The 26,021-nt window shown below is 49.4% G+C and overlaps 1 protein-coding gene across 6 annotated transcripts in view; it reads right to left on the minus strand.

The window, feature by feature from the left end:
* Positions 1-350: 350 nt before the first annotated feature.
* SHLD2 (shieldin complex subunit 2) overlaps positions 351-26,021 on the minus strand; it is a 39,235-nt gene continuing 13,564 nt past the window's right edge. For all 6 annotated transcript variants that reach the window (XM_078859874.1, XM_078859877.1, XM_078859876.1 and 3 more), the window contains 7 exons: positions 20,146-20,253; positions 18,153-18,350; positions 11,240-11,395; positions 9,921-10,124; positions 5,287-5,569; positions 2,086-2,201; positions 351-1,272 (listed from right to left, as the gene is read on the minus strand). In XM_078859874.1, the coding sequence (XP_078716000.1) occupies positions 1,094-1,272; positions 2,086-2,201; positions 5,287-5,569; positions 9,921-10,124; positions 11,240-11,395; positions 18,153-18,350; positions 20,146-20,253 (1,244 nt within the window). In that variant the 3' untranslated portion in view covers positions 351-1,093. The remainder of the gene's footprint in view (positions 1,273-2,085; positions 2,202-5,286; positions 5,570-9,920; positions 10,125-11,239; positions 11,396-18,152; positions 18,351-20,145; positions 20,254-26,021) is intronic.

Below are 26,021 nucleotides of genomic sequence, written 5' to 3' on the forward strand. Positions count from 1 at the left end.
ATCCGCGTCCGAGTCGCTACCGCACTCCCCGCTTGTTGTCGGCGCTCGCATCGACCGGCGGATAAACCCTCTTGTGTCACAGCGTCAATGAGGCCCTCGAGTGGTCGGAAACATCCCCCCCCCTACCCCCACGCTTCCCCTCTGGCCACAGCCGCTAAAGGCCTCCCCTACAACCGTGGCAGCCCCCGCGTCGCGACGCTCTGCCGACGCAGACTGCGGGCCGCCGCTGTTTAGCGAAACTCTTTGGTTGACGGCTGATCACGTGGAAGTATTGGCGCGCTCGTTTTCGGCGCAGCTTCTTTTTTAACAATAACTTATATATCCAGGAGAGAAACACAAGGACGCTTTTTTTCAAGAGGGTCCTGCCACATTGGGTTTTTTTTTATTTCAAGGATGTTATCGGCCAATTAACGATGAGCGTTTGTTAAACACATGGGTGGAAACCGGAGCACCTTGAACACCAACACGTGGGGGGGGGGGGGGTGTAACACACTATCCCCGTACAGATGGAAACAGATGGAGATCAGTTCCACACTCGCTGTACCATCTTCTCCTTGGCGAGCCAGGAGAAGGCACCTCCTCGACGCCCACAGGAAGGGAGTTTCACAAGCAATCTGTGTGGCGGTCCGCCAACCCTCGCTGCGGCCCCCACAGTGCTGGGTTGCAGGCAGCCAGCCACGTGCAGCAGAGCCAACGTGGTGCAGGATTGAGTCATCATTAATTCATTCGTCATTTGCATGCTAATTCATATGTTGTGGCTGTTTGGGCCGAGAACGCTCGGGGGTTCATTTGAGGGTCCTGGCAATTACAAGACGTGAAGGTCACGTGCTTGTGCTTGAATAAAAAAAAAATCGTAAAATGTCACTTTGGATATTAAAAAATAGCCTCATTTGCTAGATGTTAAAATTTAATTCGCAATGATGATAATCTTCACCCGAGAGAATGTCCCGGCCTAACTCATCCGCGGCCCTTTTGAACAAAGTCTCCATTTTATCTTTTCGATCCTTGACATCGTCCCGCGATGAAAGATTCCCACGAGAGAGAGAGAGACGGGAAGTCTTCTGCAGCGGTGCCCTGCTGTGGCTGGAGGAGCTCACGGCTGGAGGAGCGTGGTGTCGAGCGAGAGCTGCAGCAGCGTGAGGGAGCGACGTGTTGCCACGTCGTTCTCATCGCACTCGGACAGCGACGCCAGCAGCAGCCGGAAGCGCTCGGTGCCGCGAACCAGCGCCGAGCAGAGGTCAGCCACGAGGTCAGAGAACGTCAACCCGTAGCCTAAATGCAGAGCACGCAAGTACGCTTACAAGCATGCAGGCATATGCATGCACAAATACAATTATCCCCCCGTAAAGCCTCAACAGACCTTTGAGGCAAGTGCTGTTAGCGAGAAGCACTTATGAAGGTCGGCACGACACACGACGGGGTGAGTGGCCAACACCACTGGTGATATTTACACTCTGCATCAGGTACTCATTTAAGGCTGGGTCGATCTAAGGGAGGCTCAGGACCAGTTCAGATAATCGGTGCTGGTGTTGGCCGTGAGTGTAAATTGAGCTCGGGTCGCAGGGTTCATAGCGCAGCACGCTTCCCGCGACGCCACTGCTCCCCACACACATGAATACATGTACACACACACACACGTGTACACACACTATTGCACGCATAACTACACACAAGTACACACACACACCTACACACTTCTTGTATGCTCCAAAAGGTGTCGTCCAGTACTCACTTGCAGTCTAGAGGTGGAAATTCCCACATTTCCTTTCGGGGAACCAGTCTAATCATAATATCCCTAGAGCTCAACTTTAATCATTATGACCAGGCAGGAATAAAAAAAATTACCCTTCAGCGTTTGTGCATCATCATTATCATCATCAGCCGTGATTCATCCACTGCTGGATGAAGGCCTCGAAGAGCCTTCGCCATCTCTCACGGTTTCACCAAGCTCCCTTCCGACCTTTCCAAAAACCGAGATGCTGCTGCCTTAAATGCCCGAAAGAGGACGGGCCATTTCTGGGAATGTTGGGATGAAAAACAGGGCACCTGGGAAAGCCCCTCCACCGCCCCCCCCCCCCCGAGCACCTGCAGGTCTGTGCAGCCAGCTGGGGGGGATGTTGAGAAGCAGCTTTTCCACGGTACGAGGGGACACACGCACCTCCACGCGCTCCACTCCGTCGGTCACGCACAGCACCGCCGGCCTGTCGAGGGCGACATGAGGGGTTACAGCTTGAACACGCAGCACCGCGCGGTTGTCTTTGGGGGAGGGGGGTTCGTTGGCAGGGTCATTGCCGTTCTGGGCTCAGGTATTTAAGACCCTTCTAAGGTTTACGAATGGACCCCATGCACGTGCTGTATTCTTCTCCCTTGTCTCCGAGATTATAGCTCAGAAGCTCCAGTGCTGAGATTGGGCCTAAATACAAAAACCTATCTTTTTTTGTGAATGGCCTTAAATTATGAATTTAATCACTTTCACTCTCTCGTCACTTTCTCTCATCACTTCACTTCTCTTTCTCTCTCTGTCGATGCAGTAGTCGTGTAGAGTTTCAAATGCGATTCGCGGGTAGCGCCGGGAGATCGAATCGGATCGAGCTGGTCACCCCTGGATGGCAAGTCCTGGACTTCTAGGCATTCAAGGAGAGAGACGGAGTGAGCAATGTTTTGGTAAAACAATGTTTCCCCCACCATCCGTATAGCCTTAGAAGATTCTGTTGGGGCAAGTGCTGTTAGCGAGCGCCTATGAAGGCCAATATGGCACACGAGGGGGGTGGGTGGCCAACAGCACACACGGCTGCCTTTGTCTCCCTGGCATCGACGTATTTACACATCGCTCCAGGTCCTCATTTGAGGCTGAGTCAACCTAGGGGACGCCAAGGACCGGTTCAAATAATCGTCAGTGGTGTTGGCCGTGAGCGGGAATGGAAACGCGGGGTCGCTGGGTTCATAGCGCAGCGTCCTAATCGCTACGTTGCTACCGCTCCCCACACACATACACACACGTACACACGCACACTTACACACGCACACATACACACACACGTACACACGCACATACACACGCACGTACACACATACACATACGTACACACATACACACACACATACACACGCACATTAACACACACATACACACGCACATTAACACACACATACACACTCACATACACACACATACACACACATACACACGCACATACACGTACGCACGCGCTCAAGCGTCGCTTGAGCAACGGAGCCACAGAGTTGGGTACGGCTCATCTCCCGTTACCGCGCGGAATCACCGCGCGAGATAAACGATGGCCTTTCGTGACATAAGCAGTAATGACGCAGAAATGAGAAACAGATGGCAAGTAATTAGGTTAACATCGACGGAGGTTTCGAATGACAGCGGAATGGAGCGGGAAAACGAGACGGGGTAAAGGCTTGGATTGTAAAGGCAGCTCTGACCACGTGGTGTATGTTTTTGATTGTTATTATTTACAATTTCACTGACGACTGTCGGAAGGGCCAGGTTCTTCTAATCGCATCAGCGTCACCCCACTGGATTCCCCGCCTGGGAGAACTGAACGATGAAAACCGTGAGATGACGGCGCCACCTCGTGGCGACTGCCCAGCCCTGGCGTCTGTGTGGAGCGCATGATGCTTGTTTATTTATTTTGAACTTCTTTCGCACCGTCCGTAGCCAACCGTGCTAATCGAAGGTGCGGGAGAAGGACAACAAACCATACACAAAATCCAGTTAAAAAGAAATTAGTTTTCAATCTGACCGAACCAGGGTCAGATTGAAAACTAAACCCCAGTGTAGACCCTTGGGAAGTTGTGATGTGAAAGATTTGTCCAGCGCTTATTGTGGCAAGGTGAAAAGTCCCTACCCACAGACGTCCGTGCTGTCAACTCCCTGCCCATGTTGAAGCCCATTCTCAAGACCTTTATTCTTTTCTCTCAGCCAAAAACGAATGGGACTGTGTCCGTACAGCATATTGAGATACGGTGGCATTTTGACAATGTATAAAGCCACGTTGTAATTGTATTGCGAGGTCGGTGGACTGATTATACGGAGCCATTTCAAGTGTAGGTGGCGACGATGGCTGAGGTTCGAGTTTAAATTTGTTTAACTCGGTGAGAACTCAAAACGACTAGCATAGTCTCATTTGCAAGAATAACCTGGGGGGCATTAGTATGCTAGGAGATATTGATGATTGCTGGGGGTGTATGGTCTCAATCGAGTAATTGGCTGGGCGCAATTGTAGAATTCGACCAATTTGGACTCGTGACTGTCAGCACGGTCGACTCGTGAATGACGTCAGGGGAGGCTTAGGGTTCGCTCTGTGAAGCAGACGGTGGGGCGCGGTTTTATCGCCACGCTAATTACACCTGCGGCAAATAACCCCGGAACTGTGAGCCTCTGCGACAAGTGGGGGAGGCGCTCGCTACCTGCTGGGCCGCCGCCGCCTCAACGATTGGCGGTGGGAAACGCGACAGCTTGTGCAAACGGAACACCAGTCAGACTGCCTTGGCTGGCGATCGTATCACCGATTACGATCGCTCGGAAATACAGCACTTTGTTGCGTTACTGAAAACTATTCACAATTAACTCAATATCTACGTTACCTACTTTCTATACTACTAGATTATACTATTTTTTTTACCAGGTGAGGCCCAGTGAGGTGTATATAGAGCTATTTTCCAGAAGCGACCTGGCCACAAATGATAGGCTCAACGAAGTGGCTTATCATCTGGATATTTATACCAGCCAAATACTCTAAACGAGACTACACGTGGATTTTTCGGGATTGAACCCACGATCTCCTGTATACCAAGTGACATCTCGCCACCGCTGCGTCAATGTATCTATCGTACGTTGACCGTTCCTCTCCACGTAACGTCTGGTGTTCACGAGTAGAATGGGCAAATGGTAACCGATCAACTACGCAAACGCACTCCATCGACACAAACGGCTAACGTTTTGGTGGTGCGGTCTGACCGAGTGCCATTAGGGCATAGCGCATACCAATCCCTAGCAGACTCGACCACGGCAGTATTCCATTCATTAACCACGAAGGGATGATTAGTTGAGTACTAAAATGAGTACCAGTCTATGAGCAGTCCACAGTCGTCATCCAACGGAAACTGGCTTCTGCCACAAACGTGCGGAATTTGCTCGGCTTTTGCTCGAACGCTTTCACTAACGCGGCTTTTCCGCCCCTCGAAGCGCAACGGACAAAAACCGTTTCCCCCCGACGGCATGCCTCCCCCCGAACGTCGCCGTTGAGTTTTCCCACGCACGGGTAGAAGAGGCGCGTCGCCCGCGGCGCGCAGGGCAGGCACGGCGCCACGACGCCGCGGGCGTCCTCCCGCAGCTCGCGCCCGCATCCCGCGCAGCCCCGCAGCAGCAGGCCCGGCAGCGCCGTAGCCACGGCGACGAGCGGCGTCGTCGCGTCGACGCGGAGAGCGGGGGGGCCGCCGTCTCGCGGCCGCTCCGCCTGACCCTCGGGCTGCCGTCCGCGTGGCGGGCGGCCGGTGCGGAGGAAGAGCAGGGACGCGATGCGCGCCGTCACCTCCACGCGGCCTGGGACACGGCAAACGACGGCGACAGCGCAGGGTCACCGAGCCGCAAAGTCCTTAAATGGGCGCGAGATTCGAACGCCGCCGCAAGCTGTTTTTCTTCCCGCTGCTTGGGATGTCAGCGTCACGTTGTTGTGAGATTGTGCGGGGGGGGGGGGGAGGTGGGGGGTGGTGGGATTTCATTTGGAAAAGTTCCCCAGAAGGCAACGTGTTGGATTATAATTCTGAGGTTCTTTTAAGCAGTGTGCTATCAACTTGAGATGAAGCATCGTTTTTGCACGCTCCACCACAGTGTTCCTCGGACAGTAATCAAACCAAAACGTGACAATTATCAGAGCTGGAAGAAGCCAAATTAAGATAAAGGCCCAATTTAAATTAATGTTTTATCGTGCGTAATTGTTGCCCAGGCTGAGACCATTAAATCTCTCTAAATTGCGACCTTGCTATAATTCCGGGAGGCTGAACCACGCCAGATTTAAACCCAGGATCCCAGCCGTGTCGGCTCAGTGCCCTGCTGCGACATATTCGCTTGCCGAGCCACACAGCATCAGAAACTTTATTCATACTGGAGGAATCCGATGAGCTACAAAGCTCGTTTTCACAGATGTTCACGTCCAATGGCAACTCTTTATTTTCTGAGCGCAAACTCGCATCACCGCCGCTCCTGGCCTCGGGGAGCCACAATCACCAACGCCACGAGAGTCACGCCACTGCCGGGCGGGGCGGGAGCAGCACGTGTGCCACCACCCGGCCCGCTGACCAAACAGCGGAGAGGACCCTTCACCGCCGCCCATCCCGGAGGCGTCCGTTCCTTGCCGGTTCGATGAAGATAATCCTCCCGCGTGCGGGGCCGGCGGAGAGAGCAAAGGCAACTCGATGGGGATTAGAAACCAAAGCGTCTCCGGTCCCAAGAGAGGGTCCCAATAATCAGAGGAAGCCACTGGGCTGCATCCAGGAATCTGCAATTACTCCAAGGTTGGCGCGTAAGGTGCACGCCGTGAGCCCGATTTAGTTTCGCAAACCTTGGCGCGAGCGTGAAATAACGGGGTTACGTAAAACAAATATTATTGCCGCCTCGTACGCTCATGCACAAACAGGAGAGAGGGCGTGCGCACACGCAACCAGCCCGGCTAGGGCAGCCTCCCCAGCGCCGGTGGCAGATTTCCTGCCATTGTGGACGTGAGCGGCGGCCTCTCCTGACCTGCGCCACTCCGCAACTATCGCCTTGGCAAGCTGCTGGGTGGTGGGACGTCTCTGATTCTCACGGCTTTCTTCCCTACGCTCTCATTCCGTTGTGCGTAATATTAATCAGAAAGGTAAAGGCGCCGCCCTGTAACTGCTAACTCACACCACTGCTGGCGGAAGCCCCCCCCCCACCCCGCCACCTCCTAGAGAGAGCTCAACAGAGCTCCTCTTATGAGACTAATTGGCCTACTCTTCCACGTTGGACATATGTAGACTTTGGTAAAGGTGGGAGAACGCACACTTCACTCAACCGCACACAAACCTGCTGGTCAACTAAACTGCGGTGAACCAATTTATACTGCTGGTTGGAACTTGAGTGGTGGTAACATTTTAAAAACGACGCAACCCACCACACACACCTTCCATCGCAGTCCATAATTTATGGAATCTCATAAGGAGCAGTATTGAGTTAAATTCATTTTAACATTTCATTTGAAATCTCTGGAGAGAATCGAGCAGCTGTTCACAATTTAAATGCCTGGGTGCCTCTGTCTAGAATTCCATACACATGCTGAACTCACCCCCCACACACACGCACACGTGTGGACACAGACACAAAATGACAAAGATCCCCCCCCCGTATAGCCTTAACAGACTGTTGGGGCAAGTGCTGGTCGTGGGCACCTATTAAGGCTGGCACTGCACACAAGGGGGTGGGTGGCCAGCACCATGCCCGACCGCCTTTGTCTCTCCAGTGGCGATGTTTATAAACACTGCAGTGGCAATGTTAATACACACATGCGTGCACACACACACATGCGTGCACACACACACATACACGTGCACACACAAAGACATACATACACACACACATACACGTGCACACACATACACGTGCACACACAAAGGCACACACACATACAAGTGCACACACATACACGTGCACACACAAAGACACACACACATGCAACACTGGGTTCGAGCTGTTTTGTATAGTGACTATTTATGAAGGGAATGTGTCGGATTGGATCTTAAGACACAAAGCAGAGTAATAATATAATTGGTGGCTTTGCAGGAAAACACTTAAGACCTAAGATATAGAGTGAATTTTTAAGTCTGACAAAAGACCAAAAATAAGCCACAGAAGACATGCAATGCCATCCGGCTTCCCTTCCAAAGAACTAACTAAACACAAATGAAATATTATCTTACTTTTCAACCCAGGTTTAGCAAAGGACCCGTGCGGCCTCCAGCGTAAATTACTTTCAGGCCAGCATCAAGAAAACTGTATTTTAAATACCAATCATCAACCTGTATTTCTCCACTCACTGGCTTCACGATGACCAGGCATACAATGATTCACATCCGTGGTAATGAGACAAATCGTCACAATCTGTTCGATGCATAAATTAATTAACACTCCTTTAATTGACGGAAAACATCTTGATATATAGGGGACTGCAGAGCTTGGGCAATTGCTGGTGCCGGCTCACCGCTCGTTTGTTGCCTACCGGCTTGTCCGGTTCCTCGGCGATTGTGAGATCCACTCTGCGAGGGAGGTTAGAGAGGTCGAGACTCTACTTCTCTGCATCTCTACGCTCTCTGACGAAGGGCCAGTGCCCGAAACGTTACCTATTAATATACATAGATGATCTCTACGTAATAATGTGCTTGTTTGCCTGTCTTGTCTGTGATGCACCGGGATGACCTCACGCGAGATTGGAGTGAGGGGTTGATAACGTCATGAGATGCTGGAGTATTCAGGAGAGGAGTATTGACATCACGCGACACTTGGATGAGGGGGTGATGACATCATGCGACGCGGAGAGAGCGAACCGGGGTTGTGACATCACGCGACACTGGGAAGGTGAGGGACAGGTGTGATGATGTCACGAGACACTGGGGAGGTGAGGGACAGGTGTGATGACGTCACGCGACACTGGGGAGGTGAGGGACAGGTGTGATGACGTCATACGAAACTGGGGAGGTGAGGGACAGGTGTGATGACGTCAAGAGACACTGGGCAGGTGAGGAGAGGGGTGATGATGTCATACGAGACACTGGGGAGGTGAGGGACAGGTGTGATGACGTCAAGCGACACTGTGGAGGTGAGGAGAGGGGTGATGACATCAAGAGACATGGGAGTGGTGAGGAGAGGAGGAGGGGTTATGATCTCACACAACACTGGTGGGGTGAAGGAGATGGAGTGATGACCAGCCAAACCCTGCGTCCAGGTGGGGGGGGGGGGGTGCCTAAACGGAAAGAGTTGGCGCCTAGAGAACATGGGGCTGGTCCTAAGCAGGAAAGGTGCGGAGCCGAAAGAGGATGAGACGGCCTCACCAGGTAGGGGTGGGGCCTAAGACTTAAGGGGGCAGTTCATGAAGAGGAATAGGGTGGGGCATCAAGCGGAAGGAGGTGAGGCCTCAAGAGAAAGGGCCGACAGAGACTGAACTTCCCCGATAATTTCAGGTCATCGACGCGTAGAATCAAATACGTGCAGCGGTCAGCGTACGTCTAGTGCCACAGATGCGGCCACAGCAGGCTGGCTAGTTTGATGATTATTAAATTCCACCCGCATTGTGGTTGTCTACGATGCTGGAGATCTGACAGCAACCCTTCCCCCCACTCCGACTCGCTCGTCTGTAGAACAGTGGTCGTTGTGCATGGTGCCAAATGATTTTAGCTTTTACTCCCCCGGGACCTTGGAGTTCGCGGTGACTCTCTCCTTGTGGATTTTTCTCCAGGTCCTCCGGTTTCCCTCCACATGTAATAAAATGTGTTGAGTATTTTGCTGATATAAATATCTCCATGATAGGCCACTTCGTTGGGCTATTATTTGTCACCAGGTTGCTTCTGAAAAAAAAATTCATACCTCGGTGGGCTTTACCTGGTAAGATAAAAATGAAGTTTCATTTGTATATTTTTCAGCGATTTGTTTACCTTTGCTAGACTTTGCACTCCTATCGTGTTTTTGTATTGTTTATTTTTGGAACGTTCTTACTCGCCCTGACTGGACATCTGTGAAAAAGAGCCTAATAGCTCATCGGATTCCTCCAGTATAAATATTCTGATTCACTCGCTCGTCTGTAGAAGAGCGAGCATTGTGCACGATGCCAAATTATTTTAGCTTTCACTCCCCCGCCGCCTTCTCCGCCCCCTCGCCAGCCTACCTGTGATGTGAGCGGCGAGCAGGCTGGCCAGGCTGGAGGGCCGGGCGACGGCTCCCTCGGGCACCAGGTCGGAGCAGAGGGCAGCTCTGGGGTCGTCAGGGAACAGGCGCTCGCACGACGAGAGCGGCGTGCTCCACAGCTCTGTCTCCGTGGCGACTGCCGGGTCTTTGCGCACCACCAAGTAGTGGAAGGCCCAGATGGTGTCTGTAGAATCAATTTAATAATAAAAAGTGTTAAATTATTAACATTTCATACCATTCGGATGGGCCTACGCACTTTAAAATTAACTTACCATGAGGGGGCTCTAAGAGAAACGAATTCCCTCATCTTGGCTATGTCGTGGTCTATCTCGTTCATCGCTACCGAACGTGGCGATGGAGCCAGTGCTGCCACTAGAGGGCACGCGTTGCCCTGAGGAGGGGCTTTCCTCCTTTGTCGAGGGGGGGACGACGTTAAGCTCAGCGGTCAACTCAATAATCAAAGCCGCAGCCATTTAAACAAACGTACGTCACATCAGACATGTCTGGGTATTGGCTGTGAAAGTGCGGAAAGACAGTTCACATCTTCTCCCAAGCACTTGTCCCACTAGGAGTGGAGGCCACTTCTGAGTCCTCTCCATATTCTTGATCCATCGCCATCTCCAAAGAAAAAAATTATTTATAATAACTTGATAGGCACCGTGGCTCCCACAAGGCCATGCGGGAGGGCGTGTGGCACAGTTTGGCGCCGGCTTTCAGAGTGCAGTCGTTTCGCTGCAGTTCTCCGCGGTAAGTCCAATGTCTTTAAAAACAGCGGCGTCACGCCACTCGAAATAAAACGAACACTGAACCGCTTGAACCACTTGCGCGTTTCCAAGAATAAGCGGTGAACGGGACGCACCCTGCAGCTTTGCAGACGTCTCGGAACGGGTTAAGTTCAAATTCAATCCCAACTCCAAGCAATCAGCGTGTTTAGGCGACAAAATAAAACTCCAGGCTCGACATAAGGGGGAACTAAGCCTGGATGCTATAAGATTTCCACGTGATAAGCCACTTTGCTGAGCTGTCATTTTTGGCCAGGTCACTGGGTGGGCTTTACCTGGTAAAATAAAAAATAGTAAAATTTTAGTTTATTTATTTGTCGTGATTTACTTACCTTTCCTATACGCTGGACTCCTATCGTTTTTTTGTTCTTTGTTGTTACTTTCTGACGCCATGCCCCCTACTGGACATCTGTGAAAAAGAAGGTTCACAGCTCATTGGATTTCTCCAAGATAAATAAATATTCTGATTCTGACTATTTATCGGGGGGGAGAACGCGATCGTGGTGCTAAGTTTCACCAAGGGGCGCTCTGCGGATGTGTCCGGCCCACGACGCAGCCTGCCCCGTCAGCCGGAGGGTGTGCTCCACCCTGGAGCTCTGTTGGAGCCTCGCGGTGGCCACCAGTCGCTCCGTGCCGGCCTGCGCTCTTCCGTTCAGCGTGTACGGGTCCCACTCTGCGGGATGGAGGGAGGCGGGGGAGGAGGGGGTAGGAAACAAGAAACATTTGCTACTTTGATGACTCGTTTCCTCTGAACCGTATTGTCTTTGAGCAGCGTATCACTGCATCTGTTGGATGCAACATTTCGCATCCACCTTCTGTTCCTCACATCACTCAACTCTGAAATTCCCTCCAGTCACCCATAAAAAAGGGTGTTTTGGGTTAGGTCGTGTAAATATAAATCGTTAAATCCACCACCACCCGAGACAGCCAATTAGTAAGGTTTGTCATGTAGACGAGAGCGAATCCAGAGGACGTCTTCACAATTCTGGATGTCGCCCGATGATGTTAGTTGTTGTGATCACCAGCGAAACGTCGTACTCGAATTGTAAATGCTGTGGGTTTACTCTCTAACACCGGTGTGCTGAACTAGTATCAAATTGGCACGTTTTGTTTACGTGGTAAACCTCACTAATTGGCTGTGTTGGGTGGTGGCAGGTGTAACAACACATTTATATTTAAGCGATAAAACCTCAAAAACATATTTATTATGGATAATATTGGTCGCAAAAGCCTACGGGTTAAACTCCCTCCAATTACTTCTAGATTTGAAGCTTTCGTGACTGCAAGGATTCATATTCTTAGGTTTTTTCGGTAAAGTCACGTAGGTAAAAAATTAAAATTAATAAAAGTAAAATAAAAATAAAAATCACGATGTTTCGGAGGCAACACAAGCTTCCTTCTTCAGGTGGAACCGTCACAGCCAGACAGTTGTATCAAGTAAATGAGGGATTACAGGAGATACCACTCCGTATATATAATGGTTGAGGGGGGCAGGGCCAGGAACGGCACACTTTTTATTAATATGGTAAGGTGAGGCTTAAGACTAAGAATAGACTGCATAACAAATGACTGAGCCTTTGTTATGGAGAGGTGCGGTTTGTGACTAACGCCTAGCCTACATAACAAATGCTGCAAATGAGACCGAGCCTCTGCCATGTAGATGGTAATAGGCTACATAACAAAAGACTGAGCCTTTATTATGGAGAGGTTCGGTTTGTGACTAAGCCTGGCCTACATAACAAAAGTGTGAAAAAAGAAAGCTAAACCTGGTAAAACAGAACTGGCTGTCTATCAGTAACCTGTAATAGTTGTCTGTCAAATAAGATGGTCCAAATAAGTGTAGTTAAATCTTTTTTGCATGGTTAATCACATCTTTCCAATGATTACTCAGTTTGTAACCATCATCACAGTTGAAATTATGTCTGTGTTTGTATATTTGTATGGCTTCGTGTACAAACCTTTGATGGAGCCAGGAGGTTTGCAGAGCACCTTGGTCTCGGAAAAGACAATTTCATGAGAGCCCACAGAGTTGTAGCAATGATCGGCAACAGCCGAAGAATCAGTTCTGCCGCGTTTCAGATCTGACTTGTGCTCGCGGACACAATCAGAAACATGACGTTTCGTTTCTCCAATGTAGCAATCACCACAACTGCAACTCAATTTGTAGACTCCAGGATACTGTAAGTCAGGAACGACATCCTTCACAGATGGAATCAGATCACGGATTTTATGCACTGTACTGAATCGGACTTGGATCTTATGTTTGTTTAGAATTTTGGAGATATTTTTGGTCAGTTGTGGTGATTGCTACATTGGAGAAACGAAACGTCATGTTTCTGATCGTGTCCGCGAGTCAGATCTGAAACAAGGCAGAACTGATTCTTCGGCTGTTGCCGATCATTGCTACAACTCTGTGGGCTCTCATGAAATTGTCTTTTCCGAGACCAAGGTGCTCTGCAAACCTCCTGGCTACCATCAAAGGTTTGTACACGAAGCCATACAAATATACAAACACAGACATAATTTCAACTGTGATGATGGTTACAAACTGAGTAATCATTGGAAAGATGTGATTAACCATGCAAAAAAGATTTAACTACACTTATTTGGACCATCTTATTTGACAGACAACTATTACAGGTTACTGATAGACAGCCAGTTCTGTTTTACCAGGTTTAGCTTTCTTTTTTCACACTTTTGTTATGTAGGCCAGGCTTAGTCACAAACCGAACCTCTCCATAATAAAGGCTCAGTCTTTTGTTATGTAGCCTATTACCATCTACATGGCAGAGGCTCGGTCTCATTTGCAGCATTTGTTCAAATAATCATGACTGTTGTTGGCCGTGAGCGGTAATCAAACTCGGGTCTCGAGGTTCGTAGCATGGTATGCCAACCGCTGCACTGCCGCTCCTCATGGAAATCAGCTCCGCACGGTGCCACACAGACACACACGCGCTGCCGCCTTCCATCAGCGCGGCTGGCCATTGCCGAGCCATCAAATCGAACGGAAGAATCTTGACACTGCCGGCGACAGCTCGATCGGCAGGATGCACTTCCCAGCCTCCGTCCTGTTTACCCGCACGTGGCGCTTGTAACTCAGCAGCCGAGCCACAATCGTTCTCTCTCTCTCTCCCAGCAACTCACAATGGTGGCTAAAAATACCGCCGAGTTAAACTCGGCTTGCCCAATGCAGTTGCGGAACTTGGAAATAAATAAAAACTCAATAACACTATCCTTCTGCTTATTTGACAGAAAAAATAACGACCTTTCTGTACAGTGTACAGCAGGCCCAGACTGGCCATAGGGCAGTCCACATGGCAAAAGCCCAGTGGGCCGGTCCATTCCGAGGGCCGGTGGGGCGGTCTGTGTGAGAAAATTGTAACTGTGATCACAGTAAAATAAAAATATTTTAATAAAAATATTTTATTACATCTGTGTATGCTGCATTTCTTATTTACACTCTCAGTTGGCATTAAGTCCCCATATTCGGCAGCCCCAAAGATTCTCCCTCACCAGCCCATTTGTGTTTTTGTACCCAGTCAAAATAGGCCAATGAGATCGCATTGCAATTTGGGCTCGGTGTGCTTACAAATGCCTGGGCAGATTTTTTCGTCCCAGTCCGTCACTGATATACGGCACCTCTGTTAATCCTGCACTGAATGAAAGCCTAAGGCCTCCCCGTGCCTCGTTCATCGTGAGGGGCTGTTTGATCATACACGTCCACGCTGATCAGTGCAGGTCAATACATTGGGGGGCAAGGGTTGGGCTCAGGACTGGTTTTGGACATTACAAACCACGTGGCTGGGAAGTGAACTCGGGCTGCTGGGTTCAGAGTACAACCGCATTCGCCACCACACAACCGCTCCACTGCCCATGACATTTTCAGAAAACTGCGATTAAAATGTGATGCGCAGTGAGAGCACGTGACAGCTTCGCCGTGGGTGGGCAAAAACACACACGAAACAAAAAAAGAATGGGGTGCTAGAATTGATAAAAAAATATATAAAACTACAGATCCTGCTCACTGAATCTGATTGCGAACACAATTTACAGCGAGCCTTTTCACAAGACGCCGCCGTCTTCAAGGTTATGTACAGAACAGGATTTATCACGCGCTAAACATCGCTTTTTTTCACGTACTGCTTAAAATTCCGAATGTGTAACGGTGGCCTTGCATGGGAATGCTACGGCGCAATAAATCACACGCTCATTACTCTGCAACGGTTTTCTCATCATTTTGCACCCTCCCAGCAATTACCGCTGCAGACCACGCGGCTATTTTCTGCGTTCCCTCCCCCTCTGCAGACGCCAAAATGCTCGCTGCCGCCAGAGCACACACCGCAGACACTGTACGCCTTGCGAGTGGAAAGCCGTTTTTGTAAATCGAGTGCTGAATGAGGATGGCTCCGCACGCCCGTGCGGGTAGTGGGAGATATTTGACCGTACTTCACCACGCCGGTCAATTGGGGTTGATGAAGGCAGGATTCTTTTGACGCACTGCCCTCTGCTGCCCAAACTGTAACACAGCCCCGCAAGAATCAGAATATTGATTTTTACTAAATGAATCCGATGAGCTATAAAGCTAATTTTTTCACAGATGCCCAGTAGGGGCGGGTAAGAACGTGATGGCAAACAACACAAAAACATGATAGGAGTGCAAAGTACAGGAAAGGCAAACAAATCACCCAAACACGTACAAATAAAACTAAACCAATCCAATCCTTCCAGACAAAGCACACTGAGATATTAACACCTTGGACAAACTGTTTGTGCATGATGGGTCATGGACCGATCAAACAACTATCCAGTTTCAGACCTGCTTTAGCTTCAGAGATCTGATGAGACTGGCCGAAATCCGGGTGATGTGGTCATATTCTAGATACACCCACCGTATTTCGCTGTGTGTATCCCGTGCGTCAACTTGCGCGTGTGTGGGGAAACGTTTTCTCGAGTGGCAAGCGTACACAAAGCCAGCAACGCGAGCTGGATTCCCGGGCCACAGATGACACGAGCGACAAGCGGTATCCGAATACGGTCCTGGACCTCGCCTAGGTCAGCTCGGCATTAAATTGCAAACCTAAAACAGTCCTGCGGAGACAAAGGTGGCAGGGCTAGCGTAGCGGTCGCCCCACCACCTCCGTGTGCCTCACGGTGGCCTTAATAGTCACTTGCTGACGGCCCTTGTCACAATACATCAGGCGATGAAGTCTTTGTCTTTTTTCACGTTTGCAATTAAAATGTGCTTGCAATCATTTTGAGAACAGAGCGCCACACTTGAGAACTAATTGTACTATGGTGGTCGTGTCACAAGAGGAAGACAGCTATTTATGGCACTTCCCCAAGTCGCAAGGCCTCACATTGTGTGGGAATGTCCACAGAAGGCATTACAAATTAGCCCCTTCTCAGCCAACGCTAGATGGCGATCTTTCCCACGAATAGCGATTCAATCTATTTAAAGTATTCTTGGTTCTTTCGGTAAAGTCCTCAAGCAGCCGTCCTCATGTTGTGGCCGAAACGTCGTGAGAATTTTATTAAATTATGTTTTATTTTTATTATTTCCCTTCTACGTGACTTTACCGAAAGAACCAAGAATATGAATCCCTGCAGTCACGAAAGCTTAAAATCGAAATCTATTTAAAGTAATTCCCCCGATTTAAGTCTTCCCCCCTTTTACGCTGTTTTGCAAATACGTCGTAACTTTATCACTAACAACGCGACCCGACTTTCGTCGCCTCAACCCCCACTCTCACGTCGCTGACAGCATCGTCCGTCCTTTCTCGTATCGGTCGCCTCAGTCTTCACCTCCACCTACCCTGTACACTAACTACTTTGTATCGTACGTACAGAACTGTACCGTGCTGTAGATTACAAGATATTATTTACGTACGGTATTTTGGTGATTCGGAAAAATTGCTTTGATTTACGTCGTTGCGAAATTCGTTGCACCTTTCAGGAACGTATTTCTGGCGTAAACAGGGGTATGACTGTATATGGCGAGATGTTAACTACCTCGGCTATTATACAGAAGGCTGTGGGTTTGATCCCGACCCTGATTATTACTATAATGAGCCAAGAATGTCTGTTTGTGTGTAACGCGTGTGACGTCACTCCACATGCCGCACCCCCCCCCCCAACATTAATATTCATGAGCGGGTGGATTTTTACACTCACGCAGAAGGTCGAGCGAAAATACATGTTTTCGCAAATTCGCTTTAAGTTTGACGGTTCTTTATTGAAAATTAATCTAATAAATAATTCCACGCAGCAAGAAAGTGGATTTGGTGTCTTTATTTATTTCTTCAGCACTTCAGACAAAAGGTAAGTCTAATTTATGCTTCTACATTATGGTAGAAATATAAATTTCTCAGTGATTTTCCAGATATTGTATTTAAATCCAATTTATTTCAACCCCAGCGACCGAAAGCAGAAGAGAATAAAGTATCAGAGCAGTGAATTTGAACAAATTGAAGGTCAGCTAAACACAGTGCTACAGTGACATGAAGTGAGGTGTTTGATGACTTCGTTTTGTGCCAGATTCACTGCCATTAATACAGTGCTACAGTGAAATGCAGTGAAGTGTTTGATGACCTACTTGCGTGCAAGATTCACTGCCATTAAATTTACACAAGATACAAATATACTCTGCTCAATTGTTTTGTAAATATTACAGCTTCCATCCTAGGATGGCCAAACAAGCTCGTGCCTATATATTTGGAGTTTGCATGTTTTCCCCATTGTCGCGTGGATTTTTATCCGGGTCCTCCAGTTTTTCCCTCCACATTTAGAAACGTGCGTTTCGAGTATTTGGCTGCAAAACATGTCCACATCACAAGCCACTTTGTTGAGCTATCATTTGTGGCCATCTGAAAAAGAGCTGAATTAGATTAAAATATCCCGGATGAAAAACCACAGTGGGGAAAATGTCTCTTGAATGGTCAATTCAATTCTTGCGCACGATGGCATTGTGTTCAGGAGCTAAATTCTCAAGTTGAGGTCGGCGAGCAACAATGAGTGGGCCCTCAGTGGAGTGCCTGTTGTTATGTTGTGCCTCCTCCAGTGAATAAGTGCAGACTGCAGTGGTGTACGAGATGGCCCACAGTTTTGTGTTGCATGGCCGCAATTACACTGCTGTGGATTGTCTTCCATGCAGAAAGCACGGAGACCATCAACTCTGCACATTTCAGAAATTGGTTTCATTGTAGGCAATTGGAACCAGAATTCAAACACAACACCTCCATGTCGCTTTCTGGAAGTCTCCAACACAGCCATTGTAAGCCCTCTCAGCCAAAGTGCCAACTATTCTCATAAAAAAAATATTCCCAGAGTGTCTACCCGTTTCTTCATATTACCCCCATGGCAATGCGGAATCATCCACCGCTCACCCCAACTGTTCAAGAGGCAGAGAGGGTGACTTGACCCGATAACCTCACCTGTGCGCGTGACGACGCCGGAAACCCGGCCAACGCAATGGAGGATGGAGTCGGGCTCGGAGGTGCGCGGGTCGCGGTAGCGCACGCTCGACGTGTGAGCCAGGCCCGGGCGAGGCCCCACCACTCCCAGGTGCGGGTGGCGCTCCGACAGGTAGCGCAGCAGGGCGTCCAACTTGCGCACGTCCACCACCTCCCGCCCTGCCGCTCGTAGCAAAACCGGCGCAACGTGGGCGTGCGTGTTAACGTGACGTTAACGTGATGTTAGCGGGATGTTAACGGGACGTTAGCGGGATGTTAACGGGACGTTAGCGGGACGTGAGCGCGATGTTAACGGGACGTTAGCGGGATGTTAGCGGGACGTTAACGGGACGTTAGCGGGATGTTAACAGGACGTTAGCAGGACGCGCCACGCAGTGCCGTGGGCCTCGTCGGTAGGAAAGAAATTGTGGACCCTTTTCAAACCCCCTTTCTTCATTTAAAAAACTATTAAACAATTTAAATATTTTCTTTTATTTTGCCAGGTAAAGCCCACAGACCTATTTGGCAAGACCCATGCAAATACAACCACATAATTTGGATAAAATTCTCAGGAAATCATCAACTACATGAAATGTAACGCAACACAATTTGTCGGATTGTGCACAACACTGCCGCTATATTTATTTTTGTTGTTATAATATATCTTTTCATATCGAACAATTCGTCACTCCCCCCATCTCATCTGCAGGCAGGGATCTGGGTTCAGTCTCGCGGCTGAGCAGCAAAAGAGCCTGAGCAATAAACCGCGCGTTAGCGACACCCTACGAACTCGGTCGCTCGCGTCACCGCCCAGCACATTATCAAATCTGAGTGCGCGTGAAATCGGTTCTCCCAATGAGCTAAACAGCTCTCTTTTAGAAGTGACCTGGCCACAAATGATAGCCCAACGAAATTTGGAGCAGCCAGATACTCTAAACGCGTGATGCTGATTCAAAATGTGGAGGGGGAAAAACCGGAGAACCCGGAGAAAAATCCACGCGACCACGGGGAGAGAGACACGCAAACTCCGTCAGGGACGGGATCGAACCCACGACCTTCTGCATACCAGGCGAGGTAGTTAACATCTCACCACCGGGGCATTGCCCAGCACATGGGCTCCTCGGGCCCATGGGCCCAGCCCGTGCAGCTGCACCACCTGCATATTCGATAGCTATGAAACTGGCATCGCACTGCGGGTTAAACAAAACTTAATTCGTCGTCTCTACCGCAAGGAACACCTTAGCATCACCATGGTGAGTAACCATGGTGATGCAGGGTAAAAGCTAATGCACAACAAGAAAGCACAGGGGCAACACAGGTGGTGTATCCTGCCAGTCATCTTATTCGGTTAACCCATAAGATGTGGGTTGGTTCTGTGACCTGCTGTCAGTGAGTCTTCCACACTTCAAGTAGCCCAAAAGTGCACCAAGCCTGGCAAAAGCGCTGCGGTAACGTCACGATCACTTATTGGTGAATAATTTATGTTGCTATTGTGTGCCTGGGTGCCTGTGTGTCTACATGCCTATGCGTGTATATCTGTGCGTGTATTCGATTTCCTGTGTCTGTGTTCCGATGTGAGTACCCAATTGTGTGTGTGTAGATCTATGTGCCTGTATGTGTGCAATATGGGGAGCAAGTGTAGCGGCTAGCGCACTGCGCGATGCACCTATTGGCCCGAGTTCCATTCCCGCTCACGAACCAATATCAGTAAAGATTATCAAAACCGGTACTGGGTCTCTCCTAGGTCGCCTCAACCTCAAATGAGTATCTGGTGCAGTGTGTAAACATCAGCACTGGGGAAACAAAGGTGGTCACGGTCGTGGTGCTGGCCACCCACCCCCTCCTATGCCGTGCCGGCCTTCATCGGTGCTACTCACAAACAGCACTTTCCCCAACAGTCTGTCAAGGCTACATGGTGGGACCTTTGTCTTGTGTGTGTCGCACCAGCGAATGTGTGTGAGTGTGCGCCGCTCACAGTGGGAGGCTTGCACCAGTGGCCACAGGCCGAGCTTGAGCATGCGGCTCGCTGGGCTCAGCTGCAGTACCTCCTCCTGCCTCCACGTGTCCATATGGGGGCAAACGTCTGGGGGGGGGGAGTGGGCAGGCGAAACGGAGAGGGGGGGGGGCGACGGAAGGGACATTTATACAAAAAACTAACCGATAATTTTTTTATTTTACAATGTAAGGCCCACTGATCGAAATAGCTCTTTTTCAGAAGTGACCTGGGCCACGAATGACAGTTCAACGAAATGACTTATCATGTGTAACTTTATAGCAGCCAAATACTTGAAACTAATTTTTCTAAATGTGGAGGGTGAATCCAGAGGACCCGGAGCAAAATCCACGCGACCGCAGGGAGAGAGACACCACAAGCTCCAAATATACAGGCTTCAGGGTCAGGATCAAACCCACAACCTTCCGCAGACCAGGCGAGGGAGTTAACATCTCACCACTTGGGCACAAAGAACCTGCAACTTGGCCGGGTTTGAAAGTTTTACAACACAATTAGGTAATAACGATGCAGCTATAAAATAATTCACCATCAGGTCTGGCTAACGCTTTGGCAAAAACCGGTACGGCAATACCCCCCATTTATGTCTACCCCTTTTACGTGGTCTCGCAAATACGTCTTCACTTTGTTATCAATACCGTTGCCCGATTTGCTTCGCCTCAAACCCACAAGCATTACCTCCGGTTCACGAGGTTGGCTATGTACGGTGCAAAAGAAATCCAACAAACTGTAAATATAAAAAAGAACCTTGCAGTATGCGTCCTGACTTTTGGGCTACCCTGGAAATATATAATCTATATATCAACGCACTTGTCAACAACAGTGCCTTCAAGAAAGCAATATATATAATTGGTGACATTTCAGGCAATGGCCCCGCTTAATAGCACAACATGAAGTTGGGTCATTTCCCGAAACGTCGCCGACTATATATTCTTTCCTCTTAATGAGTGCGTTGAGTTTTTGTTGTTGGTAATTGTGCATCTGCCCCACTGCCAACGCAGCAGCAGCATCACTAAATGATACGTTTAAATATATAAACATTTGCGCACCTGTGTTCACGAGCGGTAATGCGCGTTCTCAACGTGCTGAGTGCACATGCAGCCTCGGACGTCTCAAGCCAGAAGCCGACGTGAGAATGTCGCTCGTGAACAGCAGAGGGTGCCAGTTTCTCTCTGCAGCTCATCAATAGCACTGCCATCACTGTCACCACCACTAAAACCAACCCCACCACCACGGTCACAACCCTCCAGCACCATGGGCCCCACCTGCGGTTGCACCGCCTGCACACTCAAAAGCTGCGCCACTATTACCACCATCACAACCTCCACAACTACCACCCTGTTAACTCCTCCTACTTCTACCAAAAGACAAAGATCTCCCGTGTAGCCTTAACAGACTTGGGGAAAGTACTGTGAGCGAGCACCTATGAAGGCCGGCACGGTACACGAGGGGGTGGGTGGTCAACACCACGCCCGACCGCCTTTGTCTCTCAAGTGGCGATGTTTATACACCACATCAGGTCTTCATTTGTGACTGAGTCGACCTTGGGGAGGCCCAGGACCGGTTCAGGTAATGATCACTGGTGTTAGCCGTGAACAGGAATCGAACTCGGGTCGCTGGGTTCGTAACGCATCGTACTAACCGCTACACTGCTCCCCACTACTACTAGCATCGCCGCGATTATAATCTCTGCCATCGCCACACTCACAATAACCACAACCACTATTACCTCCACAACCACGACGTTCTTCACGAACACCACAAACATTACCACCACCACTACTATCACCATCACCTCCACATCTATCACCCTGCTGAAGCACAACACCATGGGGGTTGTGCCAGACAAGGTGCACTTTGAGCCCACAAGAGTGTGGAAGGCCAGCTGGCCTTCCACACGTCACTCAATCATGTTAACACACACACAGACACACGTGCAAAGCCTAATGCAAATACCCGCCATTCGCCACATAGTGACGGTGATGTCACCAAAGTGCCTGTGCCAGGCCAAGTGCACTTTGAGGCCACGTGAAGTGTCGAAGGCGCGCTGACAGGATATCATGCGACAGACCCAGGTGCCATGGCTTGGCTGATGACTGGCAGATGCACCAGCTGTACCCCCTACTATGCTAACTTGGTGCATTTTTACCCCCGGTGCTCCACTCGTTGTTGTGGGCGTCGCTCCTCTTCCCTCCGTTGTTGTTGGAGGGCAATGCCCAGTAGCGTCCTTCACGAGACTCCTCCATAGAGGCCGATCTTGACACCACTGGTGCCAGTCTTCGCAAGTCCACCGAGCTCCACATCCTTCCATACCACATTAGTCCATCTTCTCTCCAACCCATGTCGTGCCCGTTTATCCCCCTCTATCTGGCTAAACAGATGCTGCTTGGGCATGCGGTGGTTGGGCATGCGAACAACATGATCTAGCCAACGCAGCCTTGCCTGCCGGAGGAGCTGACTGGTGGGACTGTGTCCAGATCTTTCAAGGATTTGTGAGCTCCTCACACAATTAAGCCTGGTATAAACCCAGGATGCGTAGCAGGCAGGCCAAAGACACACGCTCACACACAATAACGCGTGTACACACACACACCTGGTCAAACAAGTGTACACGCACACACACACACGGCCACTCACTTGCACGCGCACACACACACGTGCAAGTGTGCGCGCAGGAAACACACGACTGCAGGCCGCGTGTTATTGTTGGGGTGGAAAGCCGTCTATTCCGCCTGCAACACCGCCCTGCGCTTTCCGGAACGGAGACATTCAATTTAATTTTATCGCTGCCGTGCTAGCGAGCAGCGGCAGCCGTTGCAGCAGCAGCAGCAAGCGGCGGCGGTACAACCCTTCCTTCCTACACACGCGCACGGACGGGCGGGCACCCGTGCCCCACCACCACTGCCGTGACTCACTCAGCGTTGTTTGTTCGTTCAAACCTTCTTGTACATTGTTGTTTTTTACGTAACTTTTCTTACGCAACCCTTGGGATAGTGTTTATTAATAACCACTCCTTTTGTTTTTAAATAGGTATTAAGTCATGCTCGGAAAACAAGGCAGGCTGGCACGCAGGGCATGGGGTTATACTGACACAGCTGGTGGGCAGGGCAGGTGGTAATACTGGCACAGTGATCAGTTTCGAACATATTCCGTCGCTGTAAATGCAAAACGAGAATTTTACCGGTACGGAATTTAATGTCCGCAAGAAAACACGCCCGTTGCATAATATAATTAACTTACTGAGCCTCGGATTTTCATTACGTTCGCTGGCTAAACGGATTTGGATGTGGATTACACTTGGATGGGCGACCGATTTGCCAACGCAGGTTCTGGCAGAGTAATGAATGCGCTATATTAGGTAGAGTTCAGAAATCAACGCGGCAATATGCTCGGGCGGGTACCGTGCCGTATAAAGTAAAATATTAAAATATTAAATATTTTTTTTTAATATTAAATAAATATATTAAATATTAAATAAAAATTGTAATTATGGTGCCGAAATTGATAATACAATCTGCATAATTCTGTATACAATCTGCATAATTCTGTAAAGACAATATTATATGGCACCCAATTCATATGCTTGAACGCAGGCCTCCCCATGCCAGTGTGGGGAGTCGTGTAGGTTGCGTGACCATACTTCACCACGCTGGTCCGTACTGGTCAGTCAAGTGGTGCTATTCTCATCACAATACGGAAACGTTTTTTGGGCTGGGCAGATTTCTCCCAAAAGGCTACATTACAAATCACAACTAAATAGCTTCTCTCTTACGAAGCTGGACATTCCATTAAATCCACGCCCAAAAGAAAGCACATGCGTGTAGAAAAAGCTAATCTTGTGGCCACCGTACGGAACAAGAGTCACTGCACTCCATTGGCAGGGGTTGGTGTTACTCAACGCAGAAATATGCCGTGCGTAGTCGGATGCAACGTGGTTGGCATGGGCTCTGTCCAAAGACAGGACACTGTGGTATTGTTGTTCTAAGGGAGACACGGAGCCGTCTGCAGCCAGGCTCCGCGATTGTGAAATCCCCTTCCTCGGTCTATAAGAGATTCCGAGTCTGTTTCACTTTTCAAATCGGTCTTAAAACTCCCCTATTTGTACTGCAGACTTTCCCTGTAAAATGAAAAAAAATCTCGTCTGATTGGATTACTCTGTAATTATTATTATTATTCGCTTTTATCATAGTTGTTCATTTTATTGGAATTTCGATAGTAAAGTGTTTTATATTGTTATCAGCTTTCTATTTCGCTTAGATTATATCTATACTTGTGAGTGTAAGTAACATTTTTAGGTCCTTGGCTTTCAGATACTTTAAGATGAAAGGCGCTTTATAAAAATGCAGTTACACCGCCTGCTCGATCGGTTAGCTATGCCACCGCTGGCACCGGATCATTCCGCCACACCGTTTCTCCGCACCGTTCCTCTGCATCGTTCCGCCGAGAGAGGGCAGCGAGCGGGTGAAACGCCGCAGGGGGGGGGGGTGATTAGTTGTTTCTGCCGTGCCGGCGAGGTGCTGCTGCATTTGCGGTGCCAACACAACCCCAGTTGGGGCAGGAAAGGGAGAAAGTTTAAAACGTATTTTTCCTATCCCAGAGACAATTCCTCGCAGCGGAAGGAGGGGCCCGGGAATGCGCGTGGCACGCGACCAACACGTTCTGTTCCGCAAACACTTACGCGCAACACAATGGGAGCATAAATAAGCAGAGATTCTGTCAGTCGCAAGGTGATGCTGACATTTAAAAGATCCATTTGGTTCCCGTACGCCGCTTTGGAAAGTGACACGGCCGCGGACACGGAAGGCACCCTCCGGAATAACAATGAAAATGACGAGAGTTGCTTGCCCAGGAAAGCCTCCTCTTCAGTCACGAGACTCTTTGTCAGGAGGAGCCTGCATTTGTGTGCTTGGCCGATTCCATCGATGAGTTTGTTTGGTAATGTGGGAGGAAACCGGAGTTCCTGGAGACATCTCACGCATGCTCGGGGGGGGCACTCGCAATGCACATCGGTGGGGCGGCCCCAGCAGCTAGATGTCATCTCAAGCACGCTCCCTCCTTCGGCTGCAGCTCCATCGTTCGTCTCGACTCCTGGCTATCATCATCATCATCCCTTCTAGCGAAAGTGTGCTGTCCAAGCCCACTTCCTGTCATTAACAGTCAATTCCAATTCCTTTTATTCATTTAACTTCTCTATTCCATTTGTTTCTACTCTATTAACAATATAAAAATTTTCCCAGGCAAGGCCCACACTGAGGCATATAGCTCTTTTCAGAAGCCACAAATGATAGCTCAACGAAGTGGCTTTTTATCATGTGAACATGAGACAGAAGGAGCGAAATACTGTAAATGCATCATTATCGTACTGTAAACGCATGTTTCTAAATGGAGAGGGGAAAAACCCGAGGACCCGGAGAAAAATCCACACGACCATGGGGAGAGAGACACCGCAAACTCAAAATATATAGCCGTCAGGGTCAGGATCGAACCCACGACCTCCTGTATACCAGGCGAGGTAGTTAACATCTCGCTACCTGTCTTTTAAACGTGATTCCAAGCACGCGCCTCTCAATGCTTTCCAGCTTTTGTTCCATTTTCCGTATCAACGCCCACGTTTAAAAAGATGATAATCAGGCTGTAGTGCTTTTGGAAAACTGAACTTACTGAATGGAAGGCAACATACTGCACCAATGCAAGAGCTCCGCTCTTCCTTTTTGTGGTTGTACCGCGCGTTGTTCGGCGTGAAGTCCGACGTTTCGCTCCGCGTGGTGGCAGCTTCTTCAACGTCGAGCCCCTGCTGTGACGTACGGAGGCTCCCACCAGCACGTGCAGTGCGGCATCGG

The sequence above is a fragment of the Lampetra fluviatilis genome, chromosome 9 (genome assembly GCF_964198595.1).
Source record: "Lampetra fluviatilis chromosome 9, kcLamFluv1.1, whole genome shotgun sequence".
NCBI classification, from domain to species: domain Eukaryota; kingdom Metazoa; phylum Chordata; class Hyperoartia; order Petromyzontiformes; family Petromyzontidae; genus Lampetra; species Lampetra fluviatilis.